At 50.1% G+C, this 16,588-nt stretch overlaps 1 protein-coding gene across 1 annotated transcript; it reads left to right on the plus strand.

Moving 5' to 3' along the window:
- The first annotated feature begins 279 nt into the window (after positions 1-279).
- Positions 280-7,201, plus strand: RIIAD1 (regulatory subunit of type II PKA R-subunit domain containing 1). Its single transcript, XM_010958543.3, has 5 exons — positions 280-521; positions 1,036-1,112; positions 5,194-5,240; positions 6,352-6,478; positions 7,086-7,201. The coding sequence occupies exons 1-4, from the start codon at positions 438-440 to the stop codon at positions 6,420-6,422; spliced, it is 279 nt and encodes a 92-aa protein (XP_010956845.2). The 5' UTR covers positions 280-437; the 3' UTR covers positions 6,423-6,478; positions 7,086-7,201.
- The last annotated feature ends 9,387 nt before the right edge of the window (positions 7,202-16,588 follow it).

Below are 16,588 nucleotides of genomic sequence, written 5' to 3' on the forward strand. Positions count from 1 at the left end.
TTCAGTGTCAAGTGTCTACAGGACAGATGGAGGGATTTGGCTTCTGGGCCAAAGGAAAGAGAAGAGGCCTAGATTCTCTTTCCCTACTACTAGGCTTTAAGTGAGAGGGTCAGGAACCAGATTCTGGGAGACACTGCCTTAGGAATACCTTCTCCAGTTTTGCTCTAGAGCTAAAGAAAAAACTATTTGATGTTGAATGGGGTCAAGCAGAGGGGCTTATTTTCATATGCAATCAAGCCGGGAATTCAGTCCCCAAATCTGAGGACGGGGATCATTCACTGACCCTTTGGAGCTTACCCCTCGACTTCAGAGTGGCCTCCATATTGCTTCCCTCGGCCCCGCCCCACGGCTGGAGAGGGCCGGGCTTGGGGGCGGGGCCAGGCCGGGGGCGGGTCCTCACCGGCCGCGCCGCGCGTTGCCTTGACGACCGCGACAAGATGGCGACCCTGCCGGGCGGGATTCAGGGGCTGGACCCCGAAGCGCTGAGCCCTGAGCAGCTGGAGCAGCTGCGGGGCTTCAAGGTGGGTGCGGCCCCGACCCCCGCCTCCTTCAGAGTGCAGCTCCCCCACGGTAAGGGCCCCAGACAGGGAGAAGCGCCCTGAGGGAAGGGGCTCGGGTGCCTGTTCCCAGAGAGAGGGGCGGAAGGCTGGGGAGGGGGACTCCCCCGGCGGACCCCGGGGATTCTGGGGTCCTGAACAGAGCCCTGCAGGCACCTGAAAGTGCAGAAAGAACTAAAGCAGGATTGGGCCAGAGAAATGGAGCGAAATGACTGCCAGATCCATGAATTTAGATGCAAACAAGAACTGCCCAACGGTAGCCACCCGAACTTAGTTGTGACCCTGAAGCATGAGCAGGAGGCAACTTGGAATGTTGATCTGTAAGAAGACAGAGGGCTTGAATTTTCAAACATGCTGGGAAGAGGCCCGGGTTAAATGTGCACGGTGTTTCCCCAAGCCCTTCACACCTCCAGGGCTTGAACCCTGAAATCGGCTCCTCATGGAGCATGACCCTTTGCTCTTGCCCCCCCCACCCCAGATTCAGACCCGGATTACTAATGAAAAGTACCTAAGGACCCACAAAGAAGTGGAGTTGCTCATAAGTGGTTTCTTCAGGTAGGTGGTTTTCCAGACTGGCCTTGAGCAAACAGTGAACATTTCTACCAAAGCTTGTTGGGAATAGACGAGTGTGAGTGGCCTCTTCTTTCTTTAAACACTCCTTGTTGTTTCCTTTAAGGTCTGAAGGTTAGAAAATAACCCGAGATTGAATTTTTCCAATGCTGGGGTTTGTGACATCCCAGGTTTTCTTGTCTCTAGAGGTTTCCTTCAGTTATCTCTAAGTTCTCAAAAATATTGATATTCATTCACTTTAATTTTTTTAACAGAGGTACTGGGAATTGAACCCAGGATCTGGAGCATGCTAAGCATGTGCTCTACCACCAGGTTATTACCCTCCCACCAATATTCATTTACTTTGGCTGTAGGGATAAATACATACCTTCTGACACCTGGAAGTGGGAATTTGGCATTGAGAAACTCAGCAGGCAGACATTGGGTGTAGAACGCTTTTCTCCATCAGAGGAGTTTAACAAGATCAGAAGAACTTAAAAAAATTCAGATGTCTGGCCTTTCTCTACCTGATAACGTTGTTGTAGAAAGACTCCAAGGGTTGGAAGCCACTCCCCTGTAAGTTGAGGGGAAAAGAAGACCATTTTCCACTATATCCTGGAGCATGTTTTTCCTTCTGCCACACTGCCTTTCAGCATGGTATTTGCTTAAATGGAAAATTTTCCTAATGGGATGAAAAACAAAGAACTTAGGGAAAAAAATCATGGAGCAGAAATGGATGAAAACAATAGAGCTCTCTCAAATACTGTTTGGCTACAGACAAATGGACAAGATTTAAATAATAATGGCTTCCACTTCCAGGCGGTGTGTTGGTTTTCTGCATTACCAGTTATCACATTGTATTGTAATTGCATTGTCCATCTTCTTTTGCTCTCTCTGGACCAAAGCTCTGGGCTGGTGGAGCCATGTTTGTGTCCCCAGTGCCTGCTGAGTGTATGGCATCTTGGTACACTTTTGCTGATCCTCCCAGCAGCTCTCCAAAAGACAGTTTATTATTGTTTCTATATTACAGGTGGAGAGTGAAATGCCTTCCCCAAGGTCCTGAACTAGGATCCAAACCCCTGGTTTCTCCGTGTGTTGCACTGTAGGCACACAGGAGCTGGGGAGCCAGACCTAGGGCTCTCCTTTGTCTTTTCAAAAGTAGGCCTGGAGGGCTGTTTTTTTTCTAGGCCCCTTTGTTTTTCCTAGATCTCACTGTTCTTCATTTTTTTAGCCATTTTTCCAGTGGCAGCAGATTCCCAGAGGGCAGATGGGGGAAGGGGAAAGAGAAAATGGAAATCTATTTGTGAAGTTTGGTTTTTTTGGGGCCAGGGGTAAGGCTTGGGCAAAAGATGGTTTCGAGGTCCTCTGTCAGTGTCACCCCTGGGGATCAGGCCATCACTGCCTGTACCTTTTCTTCTAAAGGGAAATAAAGGATGACATCTTTCCTGTCCTGGGGAGCTTACAATCCAAGTTAGGAATGATTCCAGCAGGGAGATTGGGAATGGACGGTAAAGCCTGAATCAAATCACCATTTGCAATGTTCACAAACAAAAGGATTAGAACCCTTGAGAGTGGTGAATGAAGAGGGTGTTATTTAGTCACATGGCAGGGATGGCCTGACGTCTCTGCCCAGGAACAGTTTCCAGGAGGAGCTGGGTGTCTGCGAGGACAGCCCCAGTCATCTTCCCTTTCCTTCCTTATCATTCCCCTCCGCATGCCAGGTAGGCCACCAGACTTTTCCTTTTGCTGTCCCTGAACCTCCCCTCATGAAATCCTCCTGGCCCCTTTTAGGCTTCTCTGTTTCTGGGGTAGAGGTGGGGAGGGGAGAAGTGTTTGAAGTTTGAGGGCTTGCTTTTGGGGTTTTTTTTGGCGTGATTGTTATTTCCTTTGGACGATGCCAGAATGAACCAGAATCAGCCCCTCATCTGTACTGGATGCTTCAGATGGCCCTTCCTGTGAGAGAAGAGGAAGGGGGAGGAGGGGACAGAACCCTGGGCAGCAAGCCTGTGCTCACCTGTTCAGCAGGTCTCAGCTCTAGATTTATTCCAAGCCATGAGAAGCCCCCAAACAGTTTTTGCTGGGAAGCCAGCTCCCCACTTGGGGTTTCCAGATCCTAATGATTTATGGCCACTCAGCCACAGCCCTCTCGTCTGTGCTCATATATACAGTGTACAGAACTCTTAATACGTTGAATTTTGGACCTGAAAAATGGAAGGAGTAGGGATCTAACTTATTTTGGGCACCCAGAGATCTCAGGTTTTAGGTTGGAGATACGATAACTAAGTGAAATTGTGGAAAGGCTTCATTTGATGTTTTTGTAAACAGCCAGGCTGATGGATCTTCCCAAACCATAGCACTGACCATGTCATTCCTTGTCTGGAAAAGCCTCCAAATCCACAATATTGCCTTTTTTTTTCTTTTTTTAACATTCTGTTGAAATATGAAATGCAGAAAAGTGGCATATCCTACACTGGATGGATTTTCACAAGCTGAGAACACACATGGTACAAGTGTCCAGATCAAGAACTAGAACTTGACCGGCACCTCAGACCCTTTGTGGCCCCTTCCAGTCACTCCCTCCAGAAAGGTGGCCAGCATCCTGACTTCTCACAGCACAGATTTGTTTTCCCTTTTTTGTACTTTATGTAAATGGGAGTCTGCAGTAGGGCTCTTCTGTGCCTGGCTTCTCCTGCTTGGCAGTGTCTTGTGGATCCTCCATTCTCATTGCTGCCTAGTATTCCACTGTGTGGCTCTCCCACTCTTTAGTTATCCTTTCCCATTGTCCTTTGAATGGAGTATAAATGTCCCTCCTTGGCCTTCATGGCCCCTCCATAGTAAGCCCTCCTTCGCTTCCGCGCACACGCCCCCTACTCCAGCCAGACCGGGCCCCTCCCATCACTCCACCGGCCTCAGCCTTGAGCAGGGGCGTGGCTCTCCTTGAGCGCCCTTCTGGGCCCTGGGGAAACCTGCCCTAGAGCCGTTCACCGTCTGCAGCGCCTGGGCCTCTGCTCCTGCTGCTCCCCTGGTCTGCACTGCTCTTGTCCCTCAGCTCTCGGGTGCCAGCTTCTCTGTGAGGAGTCGGGGTCTTGCTCCGGGCCACCTCCCTCTCCCCTCTGATCTCCCCGCTCACTGTGACTTAAAACCCTCTTGTAGCACTTCCTGGAGGTCACCTGGCCTTTTGGACATTTGGGAACTTACTCGTTCCCTTTAACTTGACTAATTTCTTTGAGGTGGGGCTATAGTTTATCTTTTTAAAATCAATTCCTCATATCATATAGTGACTTACACATAATTTGTGCTTAATAATTCTCAAAATGAATTGAAGGAGAATAAGGGAAGCAAAATTCTTGAAGCCTGGGAAGCAGGGGCCCCCTGGGCGGGCAAGGCAGCCGTGGCCCCGAGCACTGGCCTTGGCACCACAGGACCTGGGCCTCCTCTCCTTTATTTGCTTGCTTTATGAACTTGGATAAATGATTAACCTTTTGAAAGCTTGGCTCCTTCACGTGTAAGACGGGGCACAGTCACTGCTGTTTCACAGGGTTGTAGAGTGAGGGAGTATTCATGAACATGCTTGATGGGCCATGGAGCTTCGTGCTTTGAGGCACCTTCGGCTTCCCAGTGTTGTCGCAGCGCCCACTGTGCTGCAGGCAGCAGCCATCCCCAGTCCGTCTTCTCAGCTTTGTGCATTGTGCCCTCCCCCGCCCGGTGGCAGTCCCTGGTCAGCCTTCCTCAGGAGGTTGTGGGTCGCAAATCTGACCCCCGACACGGGAGCCCCTCCAGGACCAGGCAGCAGCCTCCTTGTTGTGCGGCATGGCCTTGGCGTGGTCTGGTCGTGAGCAGTGTTTGCTGGGTGAGTGACAAGCTTCACCTGCTGCAGCACAGCTGTCTTGTGAGGCGAGCATTCCCTCAGCTTCTTGCCACTTCCAGTGTGTCTCACTCCCGGCCTCAGATCCTGACTTGAAGGAAAATCCCGAGTGCAGGGGTCCCTGTCAGGAGTCCCTGGCCCTCTGCCAGCCACCATGGGTGTCTCGGGCCATCCGCCTGATGGCACGGGACCCTTCTCCCCTTATCCCTTGATGTTTTCCAGAGAAATGTTTTTGAAAAGACCAGACAACATTCAAGAATTTGCTGCAGGTGAGTAGGGCGGCGTCTGTTTTGGGCTTTTGATAAACCAGCGCAAGGAGTGTTGCTGTGAGTTTAAACCTGGAGGAGCCCAGGATTCTCCCTGCAGAGTCTGGGGCACTTCTTTCCCGAGGTCTCCCAAGGGAGCTTTTTTCGAAAGGCTCTTTCCTCCATTGTCATTTCCTTAAAATGAGGACAGATAAGAAATGAGGCAGAACTTCCTCGTGGTGAGGGTTGTTAAGAATTTTGAGATCCCCAAGGGAACAGACTGGCAGCTCTTTCCCTGGGAATCTTAAAGCATGGTTCTCAGCCCTGGTTGCACATTAAAACCACCTGGGGAGCTCTTAAAACATACCAATGCCCGGGCCCACCCCTGGAGGTTTGTATTTTATTAGTCCGGGGTGGGGCCTGGCATCTATAGTTTTAAAGGCTCCCCAGGTGATTCTAATGGGCTCTGCTGCCCTGAGATGGCTTAAGGTCAATGGTATTTAAAGGGAAGGGGCTGAGTTGGATGATTTCTTGGGTCCTGTTAGCCCTGGGAGTCAGTTACAGCCTGAAGCTGTTTCTAACTGAGTCTCAGTACGTCTTTGCTGCCACAGCAGATGCTGCCTCTGATTCACATTATGCTGGAAGTATAAAAACCCTCTTCTGTCGTCAGCCTGCGAGGGCCTGGCTCTCCTCTTAGAGGATATTCTCAGAGAGGGCGTGATGTCTCAGAGACGAGAGCTGGCAGGCCCAGTTGAGACAAGAATAACACTTGGTATTTATTCAGGCCCCGAGATGGGCCGGGAGCAGAAAGCCGGAGACTCCCTCAGCCCTCCGATGGCTTCCTGTGCGTCAGCAAGCTGACAAAGGGCAGGGCGGTGTGGAGGGGACAGGAGCGGTCTGTCCTGCCTGGGAACGCTTGAGCCAGAGACTCAGAACTGTGGGTGGGGGGTGGGCAGGGGGAGTCAGTGACCTTGGGATTTGCTGTGATATCTTATATCATGTCGTAAAGCAGGGCCACCAGTAAAAGTCCTGCTAAGACAGAGCCGTTCTAACTTTTTTAGCAGAGTAAGCTGTCTCCCTCCCAGTCTTTCCCCCTTGGGTTTAGATGATTTCTTCTTTTTGATTCTTGTCCCAGACTATTTCACGGATCCAAGACTTCCCAACAAGATTCACATGCAGCTAATTAAGGAGAAGAAAGCAGCTTAATTAGCAAAATCATGATGCTCAGCTGTTGAGAGAGACCAGAAAGAATCCAGCCTCGGGTGGGTGTTAACCTCGCTTGCAGACAGAGGCTTCTTTAGTCGTGTGAGAATAAGCACCACCTCCTCGGCCCAGGGTGTGAAAGAAACCAAATGGAGACGCCGCAGAGAGGTCCCATGCAAGTGCCGAGTTTTCCTGACACCGCTTTGGGGAGTTAGGGACTGTGAAGAGAGGCCCAGGGTGTGGCCAGCATGTCTGCGGCAGGGAGACCCTGGCCGGTTAGCCTAGTGACGGGGTTAGGAGAATGGAAGTGGGACTAGTCCTTGGGGAGAGAGAGTGATGGGGAGATGGGGGTGCGGTCAGTTGTATCAGGACCTCCTCTCACGCTGCAGAATTCCAGAGTGCTCCTGCAGGGGGCCTAGTCCTGTGTCCTTGGTGGTGGGAGCAGAGGGGCTCCCCACTGCTTCTGGAAAGAGAGGGCAGCCTCCCTAGTTGCTTCTGGATTGGGCGCTCTACTGCCCCCCTCATGGTCAAACCAGGCCCCGCTGTGAGGGCCATCGCACATTTTCCAAGCAGGGTTTCTGAAATGATTTCGAAGCTTGGGATTTTTAGATGCGAGGTGGGAAAAAGCCACACTCCTGATTTAGCAGCACCCTTTCTGTTTCGCAGGGTCATCTGGAAGCAAAAGAGCCCTGTTGCCACGTGTGGGTTCCAGGCCGCCTTGGACTGTGTCTGCTGTGGCAAAGGCTTTTAAAGATACTCATTAAAAACAGACCTTCCTCCTGCTCTCTCTGCTTTATTTCACTCGGAAGGAGAAGACATGCTTCATGGGAGGGCTGCTCTGCCCCTGCTCTGAGCCGGTAGGTAGCAGGCCTGTTTCTCTGTCCGTGGCAGCAGCCTCTCAGCTAGGTCAGCGGGCTGTTTCCACATGTGCCTCAACCCCTGTAGTCCCTGTCCCTCCAGGCCCCTCACTCCCAGGCCAGGACCAGAGAACGAACAGGGCTGGGGATCCCGCGAGGCCCACAGCTGGTCGTGGTGGTACAGAAACAGGCAGAGTCCACACTTGCGAGGTGGCTTTTGTTTTTTCTTTATCTTACCTCCTGGGGTACTGTACAGAGTGGGCAGGTGATGATTAACTTTTATTTCCGTAGAAGCAACAACAAGAGGAACTGGGCTGGAAGGGCGGCCAGAGAGAATGAGATTAGACATAGAAAACCCATTCAGGGTCATGAATATTGTGAAATACGAGCCTAATGGGTGGCTCAGATGGTGGACTTTGTTCTTGAGGATTTTTAAGAACAAGCCGCCCATCCATTTGATTTTCAGCTCAGAGGCAGGAGAATGGACCAGTTGGCCTTATGAAGGCCTTTGCAGGCCGAGGAGGCATGTGTGTGTGTGTCCTACCTCACAGGCGCCGCTGTAGGAAAGACCTCTCACCTGTGTGTCACTGGCCAGCTTCACCAAGGCAGCAGAAGCACCAGGCAACACAGACGGAAGCAGGGGCTGTGTCATCTTCATTTCCCTTATCTCTGCTGTCTTGTTCCCAGCTTCCGTCACCTGCAGTAGCAGAAAGGGCAACAAAATGGGCCGTTTAGAGAACTATTAAAACTGCACGTAATAAGCTGTGGAATATTTTAAGTCCTTTCAGCATCACACTTCAGTGGCTGTGGCTCGGACGGTGGGGTATCCCTGTTTAGCAAATCCAAATGAAGTCTTCAGCCAAACACATATCTCTCAGGGCCTCTGTTGTGAAGTGTTATATTAGACATTCTTGGAACCTTTCGTGGGAGGAGAGGCCTGCAACAGTGTTGGGAGGGAGCAGAGTGTTTTTCAGGTTGCTTGAGTGTGATTTAATACTGTGAGAGTGCAGTGGCTCATGCTTGGGGAGGTTCCTGGTAGAAATAAGAAATGCATTTCATTTAAGATATATTTCAAATCCTTCCTGAGTAAGGAATACATTTAACACGTGGTCTTAACGCACCTGCTTTGCGTGAGAGAGTGCTCGGTCCTGGGGGTGAGGCAGCGGGGTCGTCCCTGCTGGGCAGTGGCTCGTGCTCTGGGAGACGGGCTGCTTTTCTCCCTGAGCCTGAGCTGTCTGAATGTCTCACCTTTTAGTCTGAAAGCTCCACCAGGGCAGGGACCAAATCTAGAAATCAGACTTGTTCACTGTTGAGTTCCCAGCTCCTAGCACAGTGTCTGAGCATAGCAAGCACTCAGGGTGCATTTGTGGAGAGAACGAATGCTTGTGTACCTGAAGGAGCAATCACACTGAGTCGATCGCCATCAAGACCGTTGTATACACCTGTGATGGAAGTAGGGCCATGAAGTGGGAGGAGGTGGGAGGAAGAGCACCCGTCTGCCTGTGGAGCGAGGGAAGCCTCATGGAAACTGGCACGCGACGCGTAAGAACGGGTTGGCCAGCCCATGTGGGGAGTCGCGTGGGGTAGTCAGGGTATCTCGGTGCTTCTGTCCTGCTGAGCAGGATGGTGGTGGCCCGCAGATTCTCATGACCTCTTTCTTCCTTGCTTCGAGAGCAGGAGGCAGCAAGAGAAAAGGAAAGGGGAGCAGCCGCTGGGTCAGTCCCAAAGCAGTGTCTGCTGTTCCCTCCCTCCCTGACTCACTCTCCATGGTGTAGCTAGAACGATCTTTCAAGAAACCTAAATCAGTAAGTTATTCTCCTACCTACAACCCTTTAGTGGTCTTCATGCACTCAAAATCCAGGTGGCTTTCCTGGGGCCGTGGAGCTTCACCAGGGCCCTCACCTGTCAGACGTCATCTGCCCTTTGCCTCCCACCTCACTGGGCTCTAGCCACACCAGTCTTTTCTCTCCTCCCCACAAGTGCCAAGGTGGCCCCCAATTCAGGGCTTTTGAACTTTGCCTGGGGTTCTCTTACCCAGAACCTCATGGAACTAGTGGTCCAGGTTGGGATGCTTTGTGCTGACAGAGGGAGAAAACCCTGCCAAGCAAATGGGCCGTGTTTTTCTCATGTAGCAAGTCCACAGGGGGTGGCTCCTAGTGTTGGTTCCGGACCTGCCTCTCTGCAGTGTCCTCCCTTCCCCTCACAGTCAGAGGAGGAGCAGGAGGACCAGAGAAGGACTGTGCCAGTGTGCTGGGCTTTCTTTTCAGGGAAGCAAAAGCTTCCCCAGGACACCCTCTCCACCTCCCAACTCCTACTGACATCTTGTTAGCCAGACCTTGTACGTGGCCCCCTCTTGAAGGGAGGCTGGTAAACTGAGGATTCAGCCAGTGAACAGTGAAGCCCTCGCTTGTCACTGCCTCAGAGAGTCCTTTCCTAAGGATCCAACTGAAGTAGCTTCTTCCCCCAAACATTTTTAAATAGTTACTTTAAAAAAATTCCCCACCCCCCAGCCATTCTGTCATATCACTCCATTTTGTTTTCTTCACAACACCTGTCACTGTCTGATATTATCTTGTTTGCTTATTTTCTTGTTACTGTCTGTGGTCCTGGGGACCGTGAGCCCCAGTGAGAGCAGGCCTGGTCAGTCTTGTGCATCACCGCAAAGCCAGTGCCCGCAGCTGTGCCCGGCGAGGGTGGCGACTCAGTGCACACTTGCTGAATGGTTGCATGGATGAGTGGATGGTGGTTAGAAGCTGACTGCAGGGTGAGGGCTTGATGGGTGAAGGGGCATGAAAACAGGAGAGGGAGGCTCGATGTCTTAAGGAGGAAGGAACAGGGCTTGTGATCTGAATGGAGTGGATTATATGGGGGGTGTAGACTGTAGACTGACTGCCAGGTTTCTTGCGGGGACAAGGATGGGGCTGAGAGGATCACTTGCTAATGCAGAAGGGAAGGTGATAGGGGCAGGGGAAGCGGGGAGATGAGTTTAAACTAAAAGGTTTCCACTGGTTTGCAACTGGGTCGTGGATAATATTAATATGACTAGCTAGCTTCAGTGGGGTTGGCAGAAGTCAGACTGCAGTGGACTTAGCAGTGACTGTGAGATGGGGACTGGGAGTGGATGCACACGGCCTGTGGGCATGACCGTCTAGGAGCCCAGCTGGGAGAGGAGGATGGAGGAAGGGTGGTGGTTAGGAGGGGAAGGGGCGTGGAGCGAGCGCGCGCTTTTATAATAGGAGGCGCTTGAGCATCCAGGGATCTGACATTTCCCATCTCTTTGGATCAGTTTTACTTTTAGGCTAAAAAAACGTTAGGAGCTTCTTGGAAATGTTGTGCAGCTTGGCCCCAATATTGAGAAATGAGGGGGACTAATAGGCCTAAATTTGCCACCACGTGACCTCGAGGGGCCTCTCCGTGCCAGGCTCCTCGTCCTCACAATTGGAGCAGAAGCTCTCTCAGGCCGGCAGCAAGGGTTGCCGCGGGCTGGTGCTCACGCGGTGGGGCGGGAGGGCGGGTGGGCAGCGGCTGGAAAGCGGGGCGCCCTCCCTCGCTGGACGGGCCTCTGCCGCCCTCTCCTGGGCAGGCCGCCGCGCGAAGGACGCCGTTCCAGGCCCGCGCGGGCCCGCGGGAGGGAGGGACACGGGCTCGGAGTCGGAGACCGTCCACAGGGTGCCGATCCCTAGAAGGGGAAGTTTCTTCGGAAGTTACAAAATCCAGGGCCTTCTCTCTGGCAGTGCTGCTTCCCGGGCTTCTTAGATGTGTCCTTCTTGAAGGCGTCCGAAGAAAGAAGCCTGGCCAAGCTGATGATTCATTCATTTGTTCACTTATTCACTCATTTGTTCAACAAATATTAGGGTATATTATGTATTCAGGACGCAAAGTTTTGGAAGTAAGACACGCTTTCTTTTTCCTCAGGGGACTCATAGTCTAGTGAGTGGAGACAGATCATAGACGATTATAATCCTTTTCAAAACCGAAACGATGAGAGAAACGTGCAAGCCGTTCCGCGTGCGCGGAGGGCACCCGACCGGTGCCGTGGAGGCGGGCGGGCTCGGTGAGGGGCGGCCAGAAAACGTCTCCCAAGGTGGGAGCCGAATGCCGACAGGTGAATAAATAGGAGTTACGGGCACCAGGTTACTGTCTAATACCGTATCTCCCGGTTATTAAATCTGAAGGGCAAGTCTTGTTTCTTCCAAGGAAACTTTTCCCTGAAGTCTTCACTCACTGTTTTCTCAGTGTCTCAGTGTCTCTTAGGGCCTTGGTTTTCGTATCTGTGAACAAGAGGGACATGGGACTAGGTTTTACTTGTGAGCATCGTTGTCATGACTGATATCTGTGAATGCTAACGTTTGCTCTGTGAAAACCCCTCCCGGGGAGCAGGCTGACACATGCAGACCTCGAAGTTTTGCAGCATCCACTGGAAGATTCTGCTTTAATCCAAAAGAACCAAGTGTGCTCTGCATACAGTAGCTTCTCACTAAATGCTTGCTGAAAAGGCATGGGCTCTCGGCCCTCAGAGCGCTCCCGCTGTCCCCTTGGGCGGCGGAATTTCTTCGTCTGTGAGGGGAGGACATGGCCCCTGGGGACTTGTTGTGCCGGCTGTCGTTGCACACTCAGGCACCGGAGCCACATCGCCCACGCAGGCTTTCAGAGGCGGCGGTGGCTGTGCAGTGAGGTGGCCAAACGGAGTTTAACCCGGCACAGGGGCCAGGGCCCTGAGGGCGGGCACAAGGAGAGACAGTCGCGAGTCTCACCCTGGTGAGAAGAGGGGACACACCAAAATTAAACGCAAGTTGACATGCTGAAGTTTAAGACTGTTTAGTGTGAGACTGAAGACTTAGAGCTTTCTCGAGAAAGCCACCTCAGGGCCCGGCACAACGGTACAGCTTTCACACTTCTGGCCTGCCTCTCACAGGCCCCAGGTGGCCTGGACTCTGGGGCAGGACCTCACAAAGTCTCCTGTTCTTTGGTCACTGGGCTGGAGAAGTGACAGCACAGAGCCCACTAAGAATGGCAGCGATGAGCTGCCTCTGGGGACTGGCAGAGCCGTCCCAGCAGCTGCCCGGCAGCTGCAGGGCAGGTTAATTGTTCAGTTAGGATGTGCCTGAAAACTAAGTCTGATGGGAAGAGGCTGGTTACTGCACTTTGTTTCCACACTTCATGACTAGAGAAGTGAAACCAGATGCCAAAGGGGAGGGCTGAATCACAGCATTTCTTCACGTAGAAATTGCCTTAGAGACCAGCCAGCCCAGTCTTATTTTACAGATGAAGAAACTTTTCCACAGATGACAGAGTGGCAGAGGGGGCTGACACCCTCCTGATTTCCAATCTCATGTGATGCCAGGATTTCACGCTAGGAAAAAAAATACCCAGAATTGTTTAGCTTGGAAACAAAAAATGGCCAGACGACAGTTCAGAAACATGGACCTAGTGTACGTCTGGGTAATTCACCTGTCATCCTTACTGCAGGTGAGGTCAAAATTCATTCATTTATTCAACAGCCGTTTTGAGTACCGGTTCTCTCTCCCTCAAGGTCTTTTCCATCTCCATGATTTTCATTTTTCAATTTGCTGTTTTGTACATTGTCTTGCACTAGATGTTATGGGAAGATCTGTTGAGTGTAAAGAAGGGTGGTCCTCTCCTTAACGAGGAGGCAGGATGCAGAGTGTGCTCTTGATCCATGTGTTCAGTAGGTTATGGCAGTGTTAGGACTGACATAAGATCCTAACACAATGTCTATTTGGTTTTGGAATATACAGATTTTTCCCCTCAGCTGACAACCCTTCTAATAGTAAAGTGACTGACTGTGAGATCCCACACACTGAACCGTCTAGGAGGGGAGAGAAGTTGTCTATACTGTCCTCGGTGAGAAGTACCAAAAAAAATGTGTCCTGCTTCTTATATTTAAAGGTCCTATAATGGAAGTTACGGTGCACCATCCAGATACCTCTTTTCAGGACTGAAGCACGCAATCCTGTGGCCTTCCCTCCTGCCCGAGGTGCTGGGAATTTTAGGGGCTAACAGTTCTAAGCTGAGACCCTCTAGGAATTGCCCTCAACTGAAAAATCATTTAAGGTAGTGCCCATCTTGAGACAGCCTGTATTCACTGGTCAGTGTGGGAGTAAAAAGGTTCATTCCATCGCCTCTGTGGGGGACAGCCCTGAAGGGTCACCACAGCTCCAGAGCTGCTCCTGTCCAGCCCTGTGGCTTTCACTTTCTCACAGGTGTTGTCGACCCTTAGCACACCCTAAGGAACCTCCTTTACTCAAATCTCCATCTCAAAGTATGTTTCCCAGGGAACCCAAAGTTAGTGCCAAGAGTACTGAGGAAACAGATTCTAAAATGTGATTTTAAAGCCAAATCACTTGCTGGCCAACTGGCAGTGAGGACCCCACCACTGGTGGCAGGGAGAGCATGGATGGCCCTGGCATGCTGGGTCAGTGCCCTTGTTGAAACTTTCACTAGTGGTGAACCGGGCTGGGGTCCTGGCGGGAGGGAACGCATTAGTTGGGGAAATATATCAGGTTTGAGAAGTTATAAAGACAATGTGATTGGAAGGCTGTTAGTGCACTGGAGACAGACAGTGAAAGGTGGAGGGTGACTGATCATGAACTGAAGGCTAACTGTGAAAGCCAGAGGCCCTCTTTGGCAATTTATGAGCCTAGAGGACCCAAAAAGCTGAGAATAAGGTCCAGGGTTTAATTATAAGGGTAGCAGGGCTCTAGGTAAGTTTGAATTCTTAACTCTGGCAGGTTTATTGGGAAGGGGTGAGACCCTGAGGCATGGAATGGGACATCTGGGTTGATACTTTAAAAAAATCTTGAATCTCCAAATTCTTGCACATCCTTTGGGCCTGCAAAAGCACCCACTTATCCCTGTTAAAGGCTATCACTCCTCCCTTGTTTCAAGATGATGCAGAGGCCTCTGCCTTGCAAGACAATGCATGGTCCTTTCAAGATCTGCTCCCACCTCCTCTCCTGGCCTCCAGACCGATAGCTAGGATTAAGTGCAACAGACCCAGGTAAGAGCCCCATGAGGAAGACTAGGCCTTGGAGGCACTGGAGAGCCTGGCCAGGATGTATGGCTGGAGATGGGAGAGGATGTGTGGGACTGGATTCTGAGGTTACTGGATCAAGGAGGGTGGACATTGTTTGGCGAGGGAGAGTATACGGATATGGGAGCACCCTCCTGTAAGGCAGGACTTAATACTCTGACAAGGACCCGAAGAGATGTTGCTAATACTCTGATAGGATGACTCTTGGGAACTTGGAGAAAGACACATGCATATTAGGTGAAGCAGAAATGCTAGAGCTGCCTTGGTGTATATGATGGAAGGAAGCCTCAAAAAGGTGGGCACGTTAGAGTGAATATGCCAGATGTATGTGCTGCGTAAAAGCCAGAAAAGTCACCAAATGATTATGGTCTATCAGAAGGCCCAAAGGGTATTCTATTTACTGATGTGAGAAAGGGTATGCTGGTGAGACAAGCACCAGTGTCACTAGGAGCTCAGGGATGGCCTTGCTCTGTAGGCCAGGACTGACTGTCCCAGAACCAGGCTCGCTGACAGTCCTGGGGGTGAGAGGAGCTGCCAGGGCAGGAGGGGGATGCGTCGTCATCGAAGTCAGTGTGGCTGAATTACTGTACTGAGCGGGAATGCTGGAGAGGCAGCTGGGTTCTGACTGGCAGAGAGCTCTGGAGATCATTCATGGAACATAGCTTTCCTGAGAACAAGGTAGCGAGCATTCAGGAAGGATACTGACCAATCTGTACAATTAAAGGTGATCAGGAATGGATGATCAGGAAGCTGAGGGCAGCCACCCTGATAGAAAGTTATAGTTCCTTGTTTCTACACCTGAGCCAACTTAAAAAAATAAATCTTTATAGAGGTATAATTTATTTGCATTAAAATTCACCAATTTAAAACATACCTTTAATAAGTTTTTCAAATTTATATAGCTGTTCAACCATCACTACAAGATATGTAACATTTCTGTTATCCCATGACATTCTCTTGTGCCCAGCGGTTTGCTGGAGCCAACATACACCACCTAGTGAGATCCAGGTGCACCGCTCCCCTACCCGGTGTTCAGTGATGTCACATTGGTAATGTGAAGCTGGCAATGGAAGGGGTATTTATAGAAACTGGCAAATGCTACAAGTCAGGGCTCCCTCCCCACCAAAAGCTGGTTGCTGACATTTACCAGTCCATCACTACTCATGCCCCTGTGCAGTCAATCCTCATCCAAAGCTCTGGCTCCTAGCCAACATGGGTATTTTGTCACCAGAGTTTTGGCTTTTTAATAATTCCACATAAATGGAATCATACATCATGTATTCTTTTGTGTCCAACTTCTTTCATGTAGCATATTTTTAGATTTATCAGTGTTGTGCGTATCATTAGCTTGTTCCTTTACCTTGGTGAGTACTGTTCCATTCTTTATGCATCGGTTGATGGCCATTTGGGTTGTTTCCATTTGGGGGAATAAAGCTCCTATGAACATTAAATGTATCATTAGTAACTTTTCATTTCTCTTTAGTAAATACCTGGGGTTGGTACTGCTGACTTAGATGGTAAGTGTATATTTAACTTTGTAAGGAATTGGCCAAATTCTCTTCCAAAGTGGCTTCCCCACTTTGTACTCCTACCAGCAACGTATGGCCAGTGTGTCTATCCTCACCAGCATTTGCTGTCATAATCTTCATTTCTGCCATTCTGACAGGTGTAGGTCGTATCTCACTGTGGTTTTAATTTGCGTTTCTCTGATGGCTAATTATGTTGAACATCTTTTCATGTGCTTCCTTTCCCTGAATATATCCTTTTTGGTGAAATATATGTTCACAGCTTTTTCCCATTTTCTTACTGGATTATTTGTGGGGTTTTTTGTTTGTTTTGTTTGTTTTTGAGTATGAGAGTTCTCTTTACTTAGATACATGTTACAGAAATGGTTTGCAAATACTGTTCCCCAGAAGCTTGTCTTTTCACATGGGCTTTCCAGGAGCACAAGTTTTTAATTTTGATGAGGTCCAAATTCTTGACTTTTCCTTTGATGGAGCATGCTTTTGGTGTCAAATTTAAGGATTCTTTGTCTAATCCTAGATCTTGAAGATTTTCTCCTTTAAAAAAAAAAGCTTTATAGTTTTACAGTTTTCATTAAATCTGTGGCCATTCTGAGTTAATTTTTGAGTAAGGCGTTAGATTGAGGTTGACTTTCTCTTTTGCCTGTGGCTGTCTGCATTACTCCAGCATCGTTTGTTGAAAAGGCTATCTTTCCTCCATTGAATTGCTTTGGTACTTTTGTCCAAAAAATAAGT

The sequence above is a fragment of the Camelus bactrianus genome, chromosome 21, assembly GCF_048773025.1.
Source record: "Camelus bactrianus isolate YW-2024 breed Bactrian camel chromosome 21, ASM4877302v1, whole genome shotgun sequence".
Lineage (NCBI taxonomy): Eukaryota > Metazoa > Chordata > Mammalia > Artiodactyla > Camelidae > Camelus > Camelus bactrianus.

Bases quoted from the DNA above. Each gene is read 5' to 3' on its own strand.
- RIIAD1 (XM_010958543.3), top strand. From the start codon at position 438: ATGGCGACCCTGCCGGGCGGGATTCAGGGGCTGGACCCCGAAGCGCTG. The intron at 1,113-5,193 runs GTAGGTGGTTTT...GATGTTTTCCAG, and splicing joins CTCATAAGTGGTTTCTTCAG to AGAAATGTTTTTGAAAAGAC. The intron at 5,241-6,351 runs GTGAGTAGGGCG...TTCTTGTCCCAG, and splicing joins CATTCAAGAATTTGCTGCAG to ACTATTTCACGGATCCAAGA.